The sequence below is a fragment of the Podarcis filfolensis genome (assembly GCF_964270895.1).
Source record: "Podarcis filfolensis genome assembly, chromosome: 12".
Taxonomy (NCBI): Eukaryota; Metazoa; Chordata; class Lepidosauria; order Squamata; family Lacertidae; genus Podarcis; species Podarcis filfolensis.
The window spans coordinates 4,769,543-4,788,323 of NC_139614.1; the positions used below are offsets into that span (position 1 = coordinate 4,769,543).

Consider the following 18,781-nt stretch of genomic DNA (forward strand, 5'->3'; position numbering starts at 1 on the left):
ACAGGAGTCAAGGTACAGGATAGAACTAGCGCAGTCTCTTTTCTCCTGCACCGCAAAGCCCAGGAATGTTTGCCCTTGTTCATAGCTATCTCCCGGGACACAGACTTCCCATCTGCCTGCCAGTCCATGCTCCACAACCTGTTTCAGGTGGTGAGAGGGCAGCAGGTGGAGGCTGGACAGGTATCTGGTGATTATAGTGCCTTGGAGCTTGGACACTTCATACAAACAACATGACTAACAGCAACTGATAAGCCAATTCCCCACCATGAATGTCTCTAATCTCTCTTTGTAGCCATCTTAGACAAAATACATCAGTGTATTCCACAAATTAATTTTCTTTTGTCTGTCTTGATTCAACTGCTAATTAACTTCACTGGATGATTCCCAATTCTACTATAGCAAGAGAAAAACAGATTCTATTCACTTTCTCAATGCTATTAATAATTTTCTAACACCTATCATGTACAGCATGATCCTTTGCAAGTATACTTGGGAGTAAGTCTCATTTAGTCAAGTTTAGTCAAGCTGCAATCTTGTACCCATTTGCCTAGGAGCAAATTCCACTTGACTAAACAAGACTTACTCCCAAGTATACTTGCAAAGGATCATGCTGTTAACCACCTTTTTTTCCTAAACTAAATAGCCCCAAACAACAAGGCATTCTCTAATAAGAAGGTGTTCCAGCCCTCCAAAAATGCTGGTTGCCCTCTTCCAACTCTATAATATCCTTTTTTAATCGGGAGAGCAAAATACCTATACTTGTTCCAAGTGTTTTCCCTCTTTCCAGGGAGCCCCCTGGAAACCTAACAGGGCAGCAAGAGCCGTTGGGGTTGTTAATGCTGTGAGCCCTTCCATCCTGTGCTCAGACTGTGTAAATAAAACCCTATATCCTAAGGACACCACAGTCTAATTTCAAGTTCATTCTAAGGAAACTGAGCCCTGGTAAAGCGTGGGAACCCCTGGAGTCCCTTGCCGCTCTGAGATTAGGGTGCACACAAAGATACCCAACAGTCTGTTTCCTTCACAGATGTGATATATTCAATAACAAAGGGTGAAATACAAAAACAGAAGAGAACAATGGGTGAAATCCAGTTGGGACAGTCTCCTAAAGCAAAAGACATTCTGCTAGTGGCCGCCTCATTCTTAATGCAGGGCAGGAACCAAATCCAATGGGAGGCAGAATATTGCACAGTGCTACCATTTTATACTTCTGCTTGCACTACCACCTGCATAATGGAAACTGTGTGCGCAACATTAACTTTCCCACATCTTGCCCTAATGTTACACTGGATCTCACCCAGGTTTTGTATTCACATGTTATAAAAGCGATTTCCCTGGGAAGTGCTCTTAATCTACAGGCTGCATAAATGAATCAGGGTTTTTTTGTATTTAAAACATACCTCTTTAATTATCTTCGCTCCCTTAGGATTCTTCATATTAACAGCTATGCTCTAGTAATGGAGAAAGAATGCAATATTCTTAATAAGATTATAACAACTTCCCACTGAAATATTTCTGCTAAAACAAATAAAGTCAACTCTGGTGCTTGTTTAAAGTACTAAACAGTTGTATCCAACAATTAATTCCTAAAACTGACAGTGATATATGGATATATGACAGGGATTACACAGATGGAAGAAAAATGTTTCTCCATTTTTAAAATATTCAACAGCAGCAGCTGGATAACCTTCTTACCTTTTTATTTCTGTTTACACTGAGAAAGTAAACACTTTCCCTCCCAAGGAAGGGGGGTCCCCAGGATCTTGTATCATCTCCTGCTCCTGCAAATGATAATGGTCACGTGAGTGTGCCTCCAGAGGTTTCCTGCACCACAATACAAATGCCAACTAACATACCCCGTGTTCCTATTTCAAGTTCGCCTTCAAATGTCTTCATCATCTGACAACCATGGTTGCCCTTTAATCTACTACTGAAAAATGGTAAAACTCAATGAGGACCTAATTTTATTTCAGCAAAACAGAAGTATTCCTTCTGCACTTGAATACGGGTAACTTTGGGGAATGAAGACGAGCAGAAGGAAAAAGAGAAGAAACTCTGACCCTGGCAGCTTAGGTTGCTAGATTACATCTGTGGTTTTAAAAAGCTCAAAAGGTTCTGTCTGCTGCACCTCTTGCCCACTGGATCCCTTCGCTCACCTTCCTTTCCTGTGGGCAAAGTGGCAACAGAGCAAGAGGCAGAAAGGATACACTTCCTCTTCCACCACCTCAGAATTTTTAAAGGTATAGGCATTATAACTTCCAGCAGGACTACTTCCCTCTGGCCACTTACTAGTGAGTAAGTCCCACTGAAGAGTGCTTTATTTCTGAATAAATATGCTGAAGAATATGCTGCCAACCATAGTGCTGGTGCATGAAGACAAACAGTATCGCTTGCATCTCATGCTAAGTGGGAGGGGGGACAGTGGCCTGACTGTTGCTTTCTCAGGAGTAAGTCCCATAGACCTCAATGGGGTTTGAGCAGTCCTGTGAAGGATTGCAATGCACGTATATGTTATGACCTGATTTGGAAACCTTTACCTGGGAAATTTGAAAACTTAGGAAGACCTTGGGGACAAAAAACTCAGTATGTGTTATCTTAGAATTAATTAATTTCTCCTTTTTCCTTACCCCCTTAGCAAAGTAAATTCAACAAGTTTTGCCATTCATCAAACAGCAGAATGTAGAAAGAACTGAGAACAAGGAATTCCAATAGTGACTATATTCACACACCATGGTAAACCACTGTTAACGGTTTGCAATGAACGTGCAAATCATTGCCCCTTTCCTTCTCCCCACTACTGAGCAGCAGCAAAACAAACCGCAATCCTTGGCTTAGTGGGTCAAATCTGGCTCTCAGGCCCTGGGACCATCAACAGTCCTCCAGAGCTCTCTATCTGACTTAAGCCCCATCTCTCGCCAGTCCTGCTTCCCACCCTCCTTGAATGCTTTTGCCTCAACTGGCAAAAATATCCTTGAGCTCTTGTCTGGAAGGAGGACGACGAGAGGTGTGTGCACGGCATTTGTTTTTTCCTAAACAAACCATGAGACATTAGGCACAAACCTTGGCTTCAGACTGTGGTTTGCTTGAAATGAAACACAAGTGCTGGTTCAAACGTAATACTAAGCCAGCTATTCCGTGATCTGCCTTCTCACTGGAGGAAGGGAACAGCAAAGCAGGGGCACTGATCCACAGCCTGATTTGCTTAACCATAGTCTACTGCTTAGCATTGTGTCAAACTGTGGCCAAGGTTGCTCTGGATTCCATAGTATCCAAGAACTGTTGGCCCTTAAATATGAAAAGCTTCCTCAACCCTTTGCTATGCCAGAAGGCTTCGTCTGCTAATTTCTGCAACTGAAGTAGGCCTTGTCGACAAAAGTCTGTATAGTTAAAGCTATGGTTTTCCCAGTAGTGATGTATGGAAGTGAGAGCTGGACCATAAAGAAGGCTGATTGCCAAAGAATTGATGCTTTTGAATTCTGGTGCTGGAGGAGACTCTGGAGAGTCCCATGGACTGCAAGAAGATCAAACCGATCCATTCTGAAGGAAATCAGCCCTGAGTGCTCACTGGAAGAACAGATCCTGAAGCTGAGGCTCCAATACTTGGGCCACTTCATGAGAAGAGAAGACTCCCTGGAAAAGACCCTGATGTTGGGAAAGATGGAGGGCACAAGGAGAAGGGGACGACAGAGGACGAGATGGTTGGACAGTGTTCTTGAAGCTACTAACATGAGTCTGACCAAACTGCGGGAGGCAGTGGAAGACAGGAGTTCCTAGTGTGGTCTGGTCCATGGGGTCACGAAGAGTCGGGCACAACTAAACGGCTAAACAACAACAACAGGCCTGGTTGGGTTTTGTTTCTGTTTTTTGGGTCAGTTCTCAACCCTACAAGAAAAGCCTTTGGGGGGTGCAGGAACTGCAGAATAAGTTTTCTCCTGGTTCATGGCCAATATTTAATGCTGTGATGAAAGCTCTGCAGTTCATTATGGTGGTAAACACAACACATTTATCTCTGGGACCAAGAATAGACTCAGTCTGATGCAGAAGATAGAAAATCAGAACTGATCTATATGATACAGGTCTCCTTTGTCTGTACTACTTCAGAAGGCAGGTTGGTGGTTACATATCAAGGATGAAACTCAACAGGAGGTTCTCTGATGTTGTAGCTTTCCAACGCCAGTTGGGCTCTGGTGTGGGGAACTATTTATGCATCTGTATTTTTCTTCTGAAATGGCAGAGCCTCAGAGGCCCATACCATGTTTTTCCCACCTCACATCGAATACCCTATGCAAGCATGCAGATCCTTAGCCCTGTGACTAGGAGACTGGGACTGCTAACTATATGATAATAAATAGATATTTTGCACAAGAATTCTCCTGCAATAAGTGGAGCTACAAATGGATACACATGATATGAGGTAAGTTCCTACAGTGACCAGTTAGACATCTGGAGCTTCGATAAGCAACACATGTGCAATTAACATGCCAATGCAAGAGCTTTCACTAAAGACAGATGTAAAACCAGGTGGTGTGTTTTCTTTTCAGAGGTCACAAGAGTGTTCCTACAAGGCTCTCTTGCCTGGGAAGCAGGACTAGGAAATAAAGCACATACAAAAGATGTGTTTCTGGTGCAATAAAGCACAAATTAAGAACGATTAGCTTGTAAGGCCTAATAACAAAAGCAACATCCTTTATCAGCGACATCATCAGTTTAGCTAACTTATCTCTGAACCGAACATTTGTAACCAGTCTGGGCCCTGCAGTTACTTCAGTCAGATTAATGCAGCAATGCTAATAGCGATTAGATTCTAAATTGTGCCTCACAACACTTTGTCTTTGGCATGCAGTGTAGGTTGTGTCTCAAAGACAAAAATATAAAATTACAATGGTACCTCTGGTTGCGAACGAGATCCATTCCAGAGCCCCGTTCACAACCTGAGCAGAACACAACCCACGTCTGCGCGGGTCGCGATTCGCCACTTCCGTGCATGCGCATGACCTCATTTTGAGCATCTGCGCATGTGCAAGCGTGAAAACCCGTAAGTAACCCAATCCGTTACTTCCGGGTCGCGGCAGGACGCAACCTGAAAATGCTCAATCTGAAGTGTCTTTAACCCGAGGTATGACTGTATGCTCAAAATCAATTTAATATTTTTTTTGTACTAGAAACACGCATGCAACTTGCTGAGTTACACTTCAGTTCTTCAGCAGGCAGAACAGAGGGGGAGCCCTCTTTAGGCATTCAAGGGCTGGGGGCTGTCATCCCCTCTTCCCTTGACCTTTGCGTCTAGGGCACGAGATTTGGAGCAAGATTCAAACCTGGAGGGAGGATTCCGTTAGTTGAACCTAGATAGAAACCTCGCTTCAGGCAGGAACTTTTTGTGCCCACAGGTCCCTGAGGGAGGGGAGGATTCTAGCTGCTTTCAACTGAATGCAGTCAGCATCCCCCTTCAGACCTTTGTGTACAAAGAGAGGAAGGGGCGGGGCCAGCCCACACTCACAACCACGGTTGAGCCGTCTTGCATTCTTTGGAATGCATTTGTAAACGCATATTTTATTACATGTTTTAAAATCCCACCATCCTCGTAGGTTTGGGATTTTCACCTTCATAACAACCCGCCACCTTTCTCCTAATCGCAGAATCCTGCGAGGTGGATTAGGCTGAGAGTTGGTAGTTGTCCCCAACAGTTCGGCAGGAAACTGAAGCTGGGTCTCCCCAGTGCTAGTCCAACACTTCAAGCACAATACCACCCTGGTACTCTTGCCAGGGCCTTGAAGAGCCAGGTAGTGGCCCCGGCCAGGTAGATAATGTGCCCCCCCTTTTTTTACCCTGGGAATAACTGAAGTCTTATAAATAAGTAAGTATATAAATATTTTTCACAAAATTTATGCTGACAAATAATTTTATTTGCGTTCGCCCCAGTGCATCCCCTGCAATTGTGAATATGCTGACCCTTTGGAATAGGAGGCCTGGGCCAAGTGGCCCATATGCCCCCCCCCCCCGGTCTGGGCCTGACTCCTGCTTCACTTCAGATAAGATTACCACTTTAAACCTCTTCGTAGTAAAGTAATGAGATGCTATGGTAACCTGCTACTGTAACCTGCCAGTCTTAGGACAAGCAGGGTTTCAAAATAAAATAATAATAATAATAGTACATTATTTGTGACAAGTCTACCATCTATCTACTCTACTGTGTAGTTTCAAGTTATGAAACTAAACATATTTGCTTCCTAACTGGGAACATAGAAACTGCCTTATGTCAAGTCAATGGTCCATCTAGCTCAGTATTGTATACACTGACTGGCAGCGGCTCTTCAGAGTTTCTGGCAGGAATCTGTTCCAGTCCTACTTGGAGATGCAGGGGACTTGATCCTGGGATCTTCTACGTGCAAAGCAGATGCCCTTCCAGTGAGTTACAGCCCTTCCCTGACTTTCCCCTTAATTTAGCTGATTTTAGAATGTTGGCTAATGCACCATCTTGAAGTAAAAGATATTGGCTACCATCTAAATAGTTAAGCAATACCTAAATCCATTGAAATTAAAGGTCTTAAACACACTTAGCTCTCCGTGTTGGGACTGTGGCCATTACGTGTGTAATATCGCTGTTTCTCTGAGACGCCTACAGCAATGCCAAAAAAGATTTGGCACAGGAAAGCAGGAGATTAAGTAACTATACCTGGCTTTTCCACTTTAATAACTTCAGCTCCAAGGTCTCCCAGATTCATGGTGGCAAAAGGTCCCGCAAGTACTCTGCAATGTTCAATTGTGATAATTGTTAGTCACTACGCTGCGAATCTTTAAGAATTGTTCTGAGCTACAGACAGAAGAAACACAAACCTTGTTAGATCAAGAATTCTCACGCCATCCAGTGGCTTCACACTATCTGCACCTGCTTTATAAACAGAGAAAAGAATCATTAGAACCATCAGTTATTTATAAAGCTGCTGTTCCATTATGGAAAACTTTGCACCTTCCTCAACATGGTTTGCCATTCCTATGCACAGAACATGTGTGCCGACACCTCTGACTTTTGAATGGCTGGAATGCAGCTGACTGTACAAAATTTCCCATCCCTGGTATAAGGACAGATATGTTTAAGATTTAAGAATTATCACTGGCTGCTCTTTGAATTTATTTTCCCTTTTAAACCCAACCCCAACCTGCCAACTGAGGATAACACGCATCGGATGAAGTGGACTAGATGAAGCAAGATGAGCCTTTGAGTGGATTTAACCGTTCAGGGGTCGTTTACCTTTTACATTAGATGTTTTAGAAACTGCAAATCATCCTTTTGGCTTTTGGCTTCTTTTTAACTGAAGCTGAAACCCTCTGAAGCTGAAATAATCAATAATACAAGGGGAACTAATGGACAAAGGAGGAACATGGGGTGGGGTGGGGACAGATTTAACTTACCAGTAATTCAAGATCATGGATTAGTAAATAAGACCAACAGACCAAAGGAAATGGGAGTGAAAGAAAATGGGAATACAGTGGTACCTCGGGTTACAGACGCTTCAGGTTACAGACTCCGCTAACCCAGAAATAGTACCTCGGGTTAAGAACTTTGCTTCAGGATGAGAACAGAAATCAGGCGGCGGCGGCGCAGCAGCAGCGGAAGGCCCCATTAGCTAAAGTGGCGCTTCAGGTTAAGAACAGTTTCAGGTTAAGAACGGACCTCCGGAACGAATTAAGTTCTTAACCCGAGGTACCACTGTAAAGGGACACGGGTGGCGCTGTGGGTTAAACCATAGAGCCTAGGACTTGCCAATCAGATGGTCGGCGGTTCGAATCCCCGCGACAGGGTGAGCTCCCATTGCTCGGTCCCTGCTCCTGCCAACCTAGCAGTTTGAAAGCACGTCAAAGTGCAAGTAGATAAATAGGCGGGAAGGTAAACGGCGTTTCCGTGTGCTGCTCTGGTTCGCCAGAAGCAGCTTAGTCATGCTGGCCACATGACCCGGAAGCTGTGCACCGGCTTCCTTGGCCAATAAAGCGAGATGAGCGCCGCAACCCCAGAGTCGGTCACAACTGGACCTAATGGTCAGGGGTCCCTTTACCTTTACCTTTACCACTGTAAAAGAATCAGGCGCGCATTAAAGAAGTAGAGAAGCAGCAGATCCTACTGACTTTGGGTCTGCAGTCACTACTTTCCTGTTGAGACTCTCCGGCACTGCTTCTGTGGCAGATGAAGACAGAAATGTGGCGAGTCTATAAAGCCAATGACAAAGGATGTGTTTTACTTGCATAAAGTTCAGTCTCTGGCCCCTGCAGTAGGAAGGACTAACTACAATTGTACCTTGGTTTACGAACTTAATCCGTTCTGGAAGTCCGTTCTTAAACCAAAGCGTTCTTAAACCAAGGTGTGCTTTCCTATAGCAGTGGGGGACTCCATTTACAAATGGAACACACTCAACAGGAAGCGAAACATGTTCTAATTCCAAGGCAAAGTTCACAAGCCAAAACACCTGCTTCCAGGTTTGAGGCGTTCTTAATCCAAGTTGTTCATAAACTAAGTTGTTCTTAAACCAAGGTACCACTGTATATCTGTGGGTCAAGAGTCCACAAAGATCAAGCCAATGAATAACATACTTGGAATCTACCCTTAAACTAGGGACAGTGACCCTGTGGCCATTTAGATGTTACAGGACTACAAGTGCCATCATCCTTGACGCTGGGCCATCTTGGATGGGGCTGCTGAGAGCTAAAGTCAAACAACATGAGGCAACATTGGGAGGGGGGCAGATTAACCATCCCTGCCTTAAACCTTTAATGAATTCTCTGTCTGAGGGGTGGGCAAAGTGTTCTGATGGTCTGCATTATAAGAGATCTGCATCATAATTCTCTGTTAAGTTTGTGGCTTAACAAACATTATTCAATGCAATTTGTAGAGATAGCCCAGCAATGTCTGGCTGGAAGTAAACCCATGTGAATTCAGTGGGACTTCTTAGTAAGACTGGGATCTTACGAAGCTCAGCAGTAATTTACCTATGAGAAAACAATTATGGGTGAAGTCTTTTTTTGTTCTTCCTACAGGCTTTTGGAAATTGACAGCTTTTAACGAAAGGGCTGGTACATTGCTGCTTTTACTGTAATTTTTTATATGGTTTTAATATATTTCCTAAGTGTATAGGGATTTACTTCTATCCGTGCTTAGTTGCTTCTTAAATATTGCTTTTTTCTGTTCTAAACCATTTATATTTTTTATATGCAAGCCGTCTTGAGTCCCTTAATCAAATAACTCTAGAATTGTAAGGGGCCACGAGGGTCATCTAGTCCAACCCCCTGCATTGCAGGAATCTTTTTCCAATGTGGACCTCGAACCCATGACCTTGAGATTATGAGTCTCGTGCTCTACCAACTGAGCTATCCCAGACTCAATATATCTAACATGTAAGAGCACAGAATGGGCTGCTTTCCAAGAAAGCCGTGACTGTGGCTGCAATCCTGTGCCCACTTACCCGTGTGTAATCCTCAACAAGTTCAACAGGGCTTCGAACTGGATGGGGGAGCTGCGTGCCGAGATTCCCGCAATTCAGGGGGTTGGACTAGATGACCCTCGGACTCCCTTCGAACTTTACCAGGCTGTGATTCTGCGATACTTCTGAGTAGACCTGGCCTCGCCTGTGTTTGTGTGCGCCACTCTCCTCAGTGAACTGCGTGAGCACCCTAACTTTTCCCTTTTCTTGCGAGGAATCCTATTCGGAATACAGTGGTACCTCGGGTTAAGTACTTAATTCGTTCCGGAGGTCCGTTCTTAAGCTGAAACTGTTCTTAACCTGAAGCACCACTTTAGCTAATGGGGCCTCCTGCTGCTGCCGCGTCGCCGGAGCCCAATTTCTGTTCTTATCCTGAAGCAAAGTTCTTAACCTGAAGCACTATTTCTGGGTTAGCGGAGTCTGTAACCTGAAGCGTCTGTAACCCAAGGTATCACTGTAAGGGAATTTCCCTTTTAAAAAGGGAAACGTTGACAGCACACGCTTCCTCGGCTTGGACCGCGAGGGGGGCAGCTGCTTCCCTCAAACTTTGAATCTCCCGGCCCCCCACTTTTCTCTCGCGGGCGCGCGCTGGGCGCGCCCCCGACCCCCGCAGCCCACCCCGCTGCACTTGAGACGCGTCCAAGCGGCTACCTGGAGGGAGGAGGCAGCTTCCGCGCCGCTGCCCCCGGGAGGGGAGCCTGGCCGGCTGCGGGGGGCGCCCGGGAGGCAGCGGCGCCACGAGGGGCGGCAGGCGCCGGCTCCCCCTGCCCAGAGCAGCGCCCAGCATCCCTGCGGAAGCAGCCCGGGCCGGGGCAAGGCTGCGAGGCCACCAGCTGCACCAGCGCCCGCTTGGGCAGCACTTCTGGACTCTGGCCCCCAGTTCCCCGCCGCGTGCGCCTCCCGCGCAGCCGCCCTGCGCGCTCCAGGCTCCGCTCGGCCGGGGAGGGAGAGGCGGAGGACGCAGGCGCAAAGGGAACCCCCCCCCGCCATTTTATATCTGCGCTCCTTGCCCCCATCGCCGTTGTTAGGCGTTTATACCCCGCCTCCCCCCCCCCAAGACGGCTTACAGATAACAAATAAGAACAGCTTAACAACGCGGGGAGGGAGAGCGGGGAATCAAACATTAAGACAGCAGTTAAACATTGATGGAATGAAAACTATATATCTGTTTCTAGATACAATAGAGCTACAATATAGCATGCACACACAAATCTAATACTAGATCGGTATCTATTTATAGATATACACTGCTTTTTTTCTAAAAAAATGTTTAGGGGTTGTTATGTACTGAGTTGAATAGGATCCAAACTGCAGCAGTCTGATTGGTCCTAGAACAATAGGATCCAAAAGGCAGCAGTCTGATTGGTCCTAGAACAATAGGATTCAGAATGCAGCAGTCTGATTGGTCCTAGAACAATAGGATCCAGAATGCAGCAGTCTGATTGGTCCTAGAACAATAGGATTCAGAATGCAGCAGTCTGATTGGTCCTAGAACAATGCTGCATTATGATGCAGGAACCAGCCAATCATGCTCCAGATAGAAGTGAATCCACAACCTGATTGGCTTACAGTAGAATTCCGGAATTAGCCAATCATGTGCAGCCCATTGTGTAAATAATGTATATAAAGGAGATACTTTGAGGGGACATTCATTCATTCCTCCTCACCACTATGAGCTGAATAAAGAGCATGAAATCACTTTGCAACTCTGAGTATATTTCAGATACAATATAGCATGCACACACAAATCTAATACTAGATCGGTATCTATTTATAGATATACACTGCTTTTTTTCTAAAAAAATGTTTAGGGGTACTCTCATTTTGACTCAATAAAATCACCGTTTTATAGTTCAAATTGGGAAAAATAAATACAATGGACATAAGTACAAATATTCACAAAATGTTTAGGGGTATGTGTACCCCTGCGTCCCCCCAGAAAAAAAGCACTGGATACACACACACCTAAAACATATATATATATAAATATGTATATACAGACCCTCCAAGTGTCCCTATTTTCCAGGGACAGTTCTGGATTTACAGAAGACAGGATTTACTGATTTAATCCCTTATTTTCCTTGGATAAATGTTGAAGGATATAATATCTATATAGATATCTACATATATCTATAGATCTATTTATACACATCTATCTGTATACAGATACATACACACCCACACAACTCTATTGAAACATGGGCCTAGAAACAAGAACATTAGTAGCGGGCAAGAAAGAAAAGACATTTCATCCTTGCTAAGGGCCCCCTCCAACGGTCTCACCTGCTTGGATGGGCAAACTTAGGAATAGGGGAGGGGTAGGATTGTGCTGTTAAATGACACAGAAGCACAACATCCTGCATCCTAAACCCACCTCTCCCTGGTGCTCCTTTGCACTTTGGAGCTTTCTGCCCAGTAGCCAGCCAACATATATTTATAAAGTTGGCATCAACTATTTTGCTTTTTTATTTTTTAACCTAGGACAGAGGCTTTGTGCCTTTCAACATATGCCTGATGGCCCTCTATGTATCCTATTCTCTCTACATGCTGGGGAAATATCCACCTGTTTCCCCTCCAGATTGTGACAACTCTGTGTGTTGTTTTTGGGATGCGAGAGCTTCTGGGTGCAAGGCACCCATAATTTCAAGATAATGTAAGTGTTAGAACTTAATCAAGGTTTGGGGAGCTTCACCTCAGCCCTATGCCATCCTCTTTTTCACCTCAGTCTAGCAGGCAAGGGCAACTCTCCTGGGTTCAATGGCATTTACTTCTTAAAATATCCAAACAAGTACAAACAAGTCTGAGGCCGCCATCCTTTGCATGCTTAGTTGGGAGCTAAATGGAGTTAACAAGAACAAAAACAACCCTTTAGGCTGAAGTTATACCCTGTGAGTTTGAGCTGAATTGGCCACGTAAAAGATTTCCATGCTTGTTTTTGGCGCCATGTGGATGACTGTGTGCACGGTCAAATGCCCTGCAAAACCAGCCGAGCAAATAACCTCTGTGCAGGGCCGGATTTAGGTTTGATGAGGCCCTAAGCTATTAAAGGTAATGGGGCCCTTTATATGTCCAGCTGTCCTTTGTCCACAACAAATTGTTGCTTTTTTGTGTTGAATATATGCTATATTGTAATTTATGGACCCAATAGGTATCTAAAGCCATTTGCACATGCAGAATGTAGGCACCCTATATATAAAAATGAGCAAACCGGTGATATTTTAGGGAGCAGGCTAGCAGGCCAGGCCCATTACTTAATAAGGAGTACATCATAGGAGCCTACACAACACAAAACTGTTGTGTAGGTTTTATTTTGTTTTTTATCTTATGTTTTGGAAATGTACATCCATTTTTCCCCCTTTAATTTTTTTGGGGGGGCCCAAAAGAGTGGGGCCCTAAGCTTATACGTAAACCAGGCGCTGCCTCTGTACATAGCTAAGCCGCATGTTTGCAAATGGGGCCAGAGGCGGGAGCCGGAACCATGTTTCTGGCGGAACGTTGGGCGCGGGGCGCGGTTGCGGGCGGGGCTGGCGGCGGCGGACCTTCCTGCGGCCGCTTCTCAGGAGCCCCGCCCCCCGGAAACTCTCCCGCGGGTCGTCCGCCGCCGGCTGCCGCCATGTACCGGCCGGGCTTCCGGCCCCCCACGCCCCCTTGCTCCGGCTTCCGCGGCCCCCACCCGGACAGAGGAGGCGGCGGCGGCGGCCCCCCCTTCGCGGGCTCCCCTCAGGGCTACGGGAGCCCCCGGCACACGCCCCCCTACGGGCCCCGCGCGCGGCCCTACGACTTCGGGGGGCCCTCGCCGCGCAGGCCCCGCAGCGCCAGCCCCGCCGGCGGCCCCTACGCTCCCTACGGCGGGGGCGGCAGGTCGCCCGGAGGAGGAGCCTTCCAGCACCAGCAGCAGCAGCAGCCGCCTTTCAAGCAGCCGCACTCCGGGGGCTTCCGGAGATTCAGCCAGGTAGGGAAGCAGCCGGGTCCCATCCCTTGGCTGCGGGGGGGGTTGGACTGGATGACCCTCGGGGACCCTTTCCAACTCTGCCATCGGAATAATAGAACTGTGGAAAGGGGTCCCGATTTACGTATAAGCTATATAGGGCCCCACTCTCTTGATCTCCCCCCCCCCAAAAAATTCACTATTAATATACTTATTCCTAATTGTATTTCAGTTCAACAATTGCTTTGATAAAATACTTTGTTATGCGCAAATGGCTTTAGATACCTATTAGGTCCATACATTTGGACCTAAAACAGTGGACCCTCCAGTTTTGTACCACCCTGGTTTTGTTACTTTCAGGTTACGAACCCAGAAAACGTTCGCAGAAGCGGCACCTCTAGTTACATTTTGTTGGGGGGTGCACAGACCCCCGAAACAAATTCAGTTCGTATCCGGAGGGTCCGCTGTATATTCGAAACAAAAAACAGCAACAATTTGTTGTTGACAAAGGACAGCTGGATATATAAAGGGCCCCATTACCTTCAGTAGCTTAGGGCCTCATCAAACCTGAATCTGGCCCTGCCAAGGTCATCTAGTCCAACCCCCTGCCATGCAGGAAAATCTCAGCTGAAGCATCCATGACCAGTGGCACTCACCCAACCTCTTCCTAAATACCTCCAAGGAAGGAGAGTCGGCCACCTCCAGAGGGAGACGGTTTTGCAAATTGGTGACAAATCATCTGCAGCCTAGTCACTAGAGAGGAGAAACTGAATGCAGTACAATATCTGGCAAGCTGGTCGATTCCAAAGTTTTGCATTGTTTTCTAAATGCAAGTAAAATAAATGTGTTGAATTTGATCCCTCTCTTGGTGGCTATCGCGTGGCCCTCCAGATGTGGAGTACAGCTCCTATCATTCCTGGGAGTTTGAGTTCCAACCACACTCCTGTGCTGAGACATCAGAAAGTTTTCTGATACAAACAGAAAATTTTCCACTTAAAGATTTTCTGAAAAATACTTGTTACTGGCCATTGCAGGCCCAGGTTGCCGCAAAAGTCTTGGAGGCAAGTGTTGGCTCTTTACACCAATTAGCAAAGAGCCAAGTAAGAAAAATCATTTTATTAGACCAACTTATAAATGCAAGTTCTAAATTTTAAGAAGTACTAAATGGGTTTGAAATCAAACCTAACCAGTGGTGCTTAGTAATATATTAACAAAACAAAAATGAACTCATAAGCAGGAGCTGCGATCATTGGATTAAAGCATGTGCTTGTTTTCCAAACCAGCCAAATTAAGACACTGTTAATTTAGCAAGACTAGGAAGAAAATTGATGAACTGGTGAAAGTTTGTTGTTTGAAAATTAAGTGCTCCTAATTTAAATTGGGAAATGTAGCTTCTGAGACTAAACAGCTATATTCCACTGATTTACATAGAACGTAATCCACCCCCGTAGGTGTGGTTCATAGAATCTAAAATGGATACTTATGTTGTGAGCTTTCTACCTAGAATGTATCTAACTTGTATAATACAGTCATACCTTGGAAGTCAAATGGAATCAGTTCCGGAAGGCTGTTCGACTTCCAAAACATTCGGAAACCAAAGCATGGCTTCTGATTGGCTGCAGGAAGCTCCTGCACCCGAGAGAGCATATGCGTGGGTCTTTACAAGCCTGAATTACACAAATGTTGCATTCAAAGCCCAGTTGGTTGCTTGCTATCATTCCCATAAATTGTATCCAAAAGGCGGTTTACAAGGCTTACACCACACATAGGGATTTATCAGCCTTCCCTCCCACTGCAGCCTCTTGTGCCTCCATCGGAATCAGGGTACCCTTGAAGCAATATGAGATTGTCACAAGCTGCACCTGGAAATGGAAATCTGAGAAATGCCACGACACTGAAAGCCCTTGAGTACCAGCCAATTTGTTTTGAACATTAAAAGATGCAGCTGTTTATAACCTTCTATACTTGCTTAAACACAGACCTACTATTTGCACCTTCTGTAGTCACAGAATTTACACTATATTATGTTCTAAGACAAAATACAAATTGCCACAGCACTTTAAAACATCTGTTTACACGGACTGCTACTGATTAATCTATACAAAATAAACTTGTTTTAAAAGAAAAACAATAACTTATAGCATTTAGCTGGTCTTGAACACCTTCTGAAAGCTCGGCGTCTAATTAGACTGTTTACTCCTTTTCGTCATGGCTTTTCTCTCAAAGGGATCACCCAGGACATCTACCCCATTGGGAACACCACACGGTAGAGAGAAAAGAGTGTCTAATGATGATGTGGAAAACTATTACAAACCTTCAATGCTTGAAGACCCCTGGGCTGGCCTAGAGCCCGTATCCGTTACGGATGTTAACCAGCAGTACAGCAGTGAGCAAACCACATACACTGGCAAAAAGGGGAGGTATTTCAGTTAACATTTATGCAAGTGAAAAAACAACTGTGAGAAAACTGGGCCAACCTTCATACGTAAGATGGCAAGTAATAAACAACTTAGAAAATGCTTTTATTTGAACTGACCATATGGAAGTGGGACATCCGCCTATGGAAAGCAAAGTATTCTTTAGTCACCAGCAAATCAGTCTGTGTCAGTTTCTTATATTCATCTCTTCCATGCCATATTATACACTATTAACCTGAGAAAGTGGTTTATTTTAGGTTTGAACATTTTTAGAACAAGGTTTTAAAATAAAGTAAATGTTTTGTAAAACTCACAAATGCTTACTGCCTTTTGTTAAGTCATACTAGAGGTAATGCTACTGAAATTTCTTGCAGCCTGTAAATACGTGCAGGTTACAGAAGCTATTACACAATATCTGCTAAAATTGTTTAACATTAAAATTGCCAATCTTGCAACCTCCTCTGTTCAGAAAGTCATCTATACCTATATATTTTCGTATTTGAAAAATTCTATTTGGGAACAAAACTTTACTAATTTGTAGCAAAAGACCACCTTATAAAAATCCATGTTGAACCTGCATACAAAAATTACCTTATTTAAATAAGCCACTAAGTAGAACTGGGCAAACCTAGGGGCAAGTAGGTTTTGTGCACCTGATAAATACACTGCTTCTGTCTGTTTTTCAAATGTCACCTTTTGTTAGGACTTTTATTTAGGAGTACAAGATGACTGGGCTTTGCTAGTTTGGTTTTTGCTCTACATTTCAAAAGCAGATTAATAGAGAATGAAATAAGTTAGTCCAAAATCTTTAACTAACTTGAGTCTGATTATTTTTTGAAACCTCACAAGAATACATTTTGTGCTACTTGGCTTTGTAGACACTTGAATAACTGGACTTGCTTCAGTTAAAAAAAATGCAGCTTTTCATGACTTTATTTCTGTAGCCTTCATGGTGGATTTATTCACCAGCTGTGCTTATAACTTCTGGACTACTTATTTTATATTACTGCTGCTACACCAGCAGGAATGGAAAGTATAAACATTCACATTTTTCCTAATTTAAATGTAATGGAGGTATTAAATATTTTAATAAGGAAATCTAGCAATGAGTTGGTTATGCATATAATTTAGAGGTGCATTCAGACAACACTTTTTTTTTTTAGCTCACCCCCAAATAGATTTATTTCTAAAAAAGGATTTAGAGGTTTGCATACAGAGCTGTTGGATAATGTCCAATGCCTATGATGCAGCTTTCTCTGTGTAGCAGGCTAAATTGTGAACTTCAAAAGCTACAGAGGGTTTGTATGTAAAAGTGTATCAGCACAGTTTAATGTTTAGTACTTTTTAGAAATCAAATAACCAACTGTTTTGGATTTTTATAATACAAAATGTTCCCAAAGGGTATGGATTTGATTTGATTTTGATTTTTTAAATAAAGATGCTGTTGAAATCGAAGCATCAGTTCTACATTGTTTGGGGACAAGTCTTTTCACAATAAACACATCTCATTTCCCCGTATGATTACTCATGAGTCACTTGCATTTGCTAGTCATTGAAACCAGATTAGCCTTCTGAAATCTGAGTAGGCAATTAAGCAGTGCCAAGAACCTGCATTAACAGCATACAATCTTAAACTACTAAAGCTTGTGTTTATATGCAATATAAGGCTGTGGAAATTGTTGACAAGCAGCTCATCACATGGGAGCTGTAACATTTGAACAGCTGCCATCTATGTTACTGGTGGATTTTAAGTGTTCCAATGAACCTGCAGCCCCCTTCTACTTGTTTAGCCAATTTATGTGAGTAATCTCTCCTTTTAAGCCAAATTATTCTTAAATAAACTGAATTTAATACAACTGTATCATTTGAGAGCCAATAAAAAATGGTTTACAATTGAGGTTAATGCAAGGTAACTTGATTTACAGGAAATAACTAAGGCAAATAGTAGGTGCTATATGGCCGTGTGGTTAGCAGCTACCACACTATTGAATAAGGTATGCCTTAAACACTGTTGGGTTATTAAACTAACCCATTTTCAACGTCTCATAGAAATGTAGATCTGGAAGTCCAACCTCCTGCAATGCAGAAATCTCAATTAGATCACACATGGCAGATGGCCATCCAACCTGTGCTTAAAATCCTCCAAGGAAGGAGAATCCACCAGCTACAATTCCACAAGAAGAGAATCAGGGTGCAAAGGCTAAGGTAAACTGAGGGTGTGTGGAGGCTAAATTATAAGCAAGTGCATTATGAAGATGTTCAACATGTTTACTGTTTACGTCAAGGGTTGTAAACAACCTATGTTTTTTACCCAGAGGCTTGCATTTGATTTTGGCCAGCCCTCGAGGGACTGCATGCCAACTGCTGTGACTACACACAGAGAGACACACAGGTCCCCTTCTTGAACTAATCCATGCAGATCAGATGAGAAGGGAAGATTATCACCAATCTGATGACAAAGGAATTGCTGGGCAGTCCCTGCAACTTTAAACAATCTCCACCAATCACAGTGCTGTCTCTACTTAAAAGCAAGCTTTTGCCAGCTCTAGAAGGGGTGAGGTGGCATAAGCAGAGGTTTCTGTACGGAATATTTATCCTCAAGTGTAATTCAGCAATAATAAAGACGTTTTTCCTAGGCGTAATCCCTCTCAGCCTATCAGTAAGGAGGCAGGATGGAGGGTCCCATACTGTCATTAAAGAACAAAGAAACTTTGGAAAGAGAAAAAAAGCACTGCATCCTTTTCAACTTGGGTTGAGACGCAGGTAAAAGGTAATAAATTTCAGGGTGACATTACTTCTGTCAAGCCTTATTACTAATTTATAAAAATCTAGTGTGGAACATATAATCTTAAGCACAGCTCATTTGTATGTCATTCATGTGTTTCCCAAGTCTGTACTTCTTATATTTAGGCTATAGTTTTTAATAGTGAAGAATCTGAATTCTACCAGTCCTCAAAATTACATCA

General features: G+C 43.9%; 2 protein-coding genes across 9 annotated transcripts in view; one reads left to right on the top strand and one right to left on the bottom strand.

Annotated features, from left to right (window-relative positions):
* Positions 1 to 15,614, bottom strand: part of SUGCT (succinyl-CoA:glutarate-CoA transferase) — a 296,012-nt gene extending 280,398 nt beyond the window's left edge. For 4 of the 8 annotated variants that reach the window (XR_014540129.1, XM_083578144.1, XM_083578143.1 and 1 more), the window contains exons 1-5: positions 10,122 to 10,379; positions 6,835 to 6,889; positions 6,674 to 6,747; positions 1,696 to 1,781; positions 1,401 to 1,451 (exon numbers count right to left, since the gene is read on the bottom strand). Coding sequence is in view for 7 of the 8 variants with exons in the window: in XM_083578144.1 (XP_083434270.1) it covers positions 1,401 to 1,451; positions 1,696 to 1,781; positions 6,674 to 6,747; positions 6,835 to 6,889; positions 10,122 to 10,257 (402 nt within the window). In the remaining variant the exon portion in view is untranslated. Of the gene's footprint in view, positions 1 to 1,400; positions 1,452 to 1,695; positions 1,782 to 6,673; positions 6,748 to 6,834; positions 6,890 to 10,121; positions 10,403 to 13,938 lie in introns of those variants that run through there. The other 4 variants (XM_083578146.1, XM_083578141.1, XM_083578142.1 and 1 more) reach the window with 4 other exon arrangements.
* On the top strand, positions 13,029 to 17,270 carry MPLKIP (M-phase specific PLK1 interacting protein). The gene is made up of 2 exons (XM_083578349.1): positions 13,029 to 13,422; positions 15,625 to 17,270. Exons 1-2 carry the CDS (start codon positions 13,084 to 13,086, stop codon positions 15,829 to 15,831), a joined length of 546 nt encoding a protein of 181 aa, XP_083434475.1. The 5' UTR covers positions 13,029 to 13,083; the 3' UTR covers positions 15,832 to 17,270.
* The last annotated feature ends 1,511 nt before the right edge of the window (positions 17,271 to 18,781 follow it).

Bases quoted from the DNA above. Each gene is read 5' to 3' on its own strand.
- MPLKIP (XM_083578349.1), top strand. From the start codon at position 13,084: ATGTACCGGCCGGGCTTCCGGCCCCCCACGCCCCCTTGCTCCGGCTTC. The intron at 13,423-15,624 runs GTAGGGAAGCAG...TTTCTCTCAAAG, and splicing joins GCTTCCGGAGATTCAGCCAG to GGATCACCCAGGACATCTAC.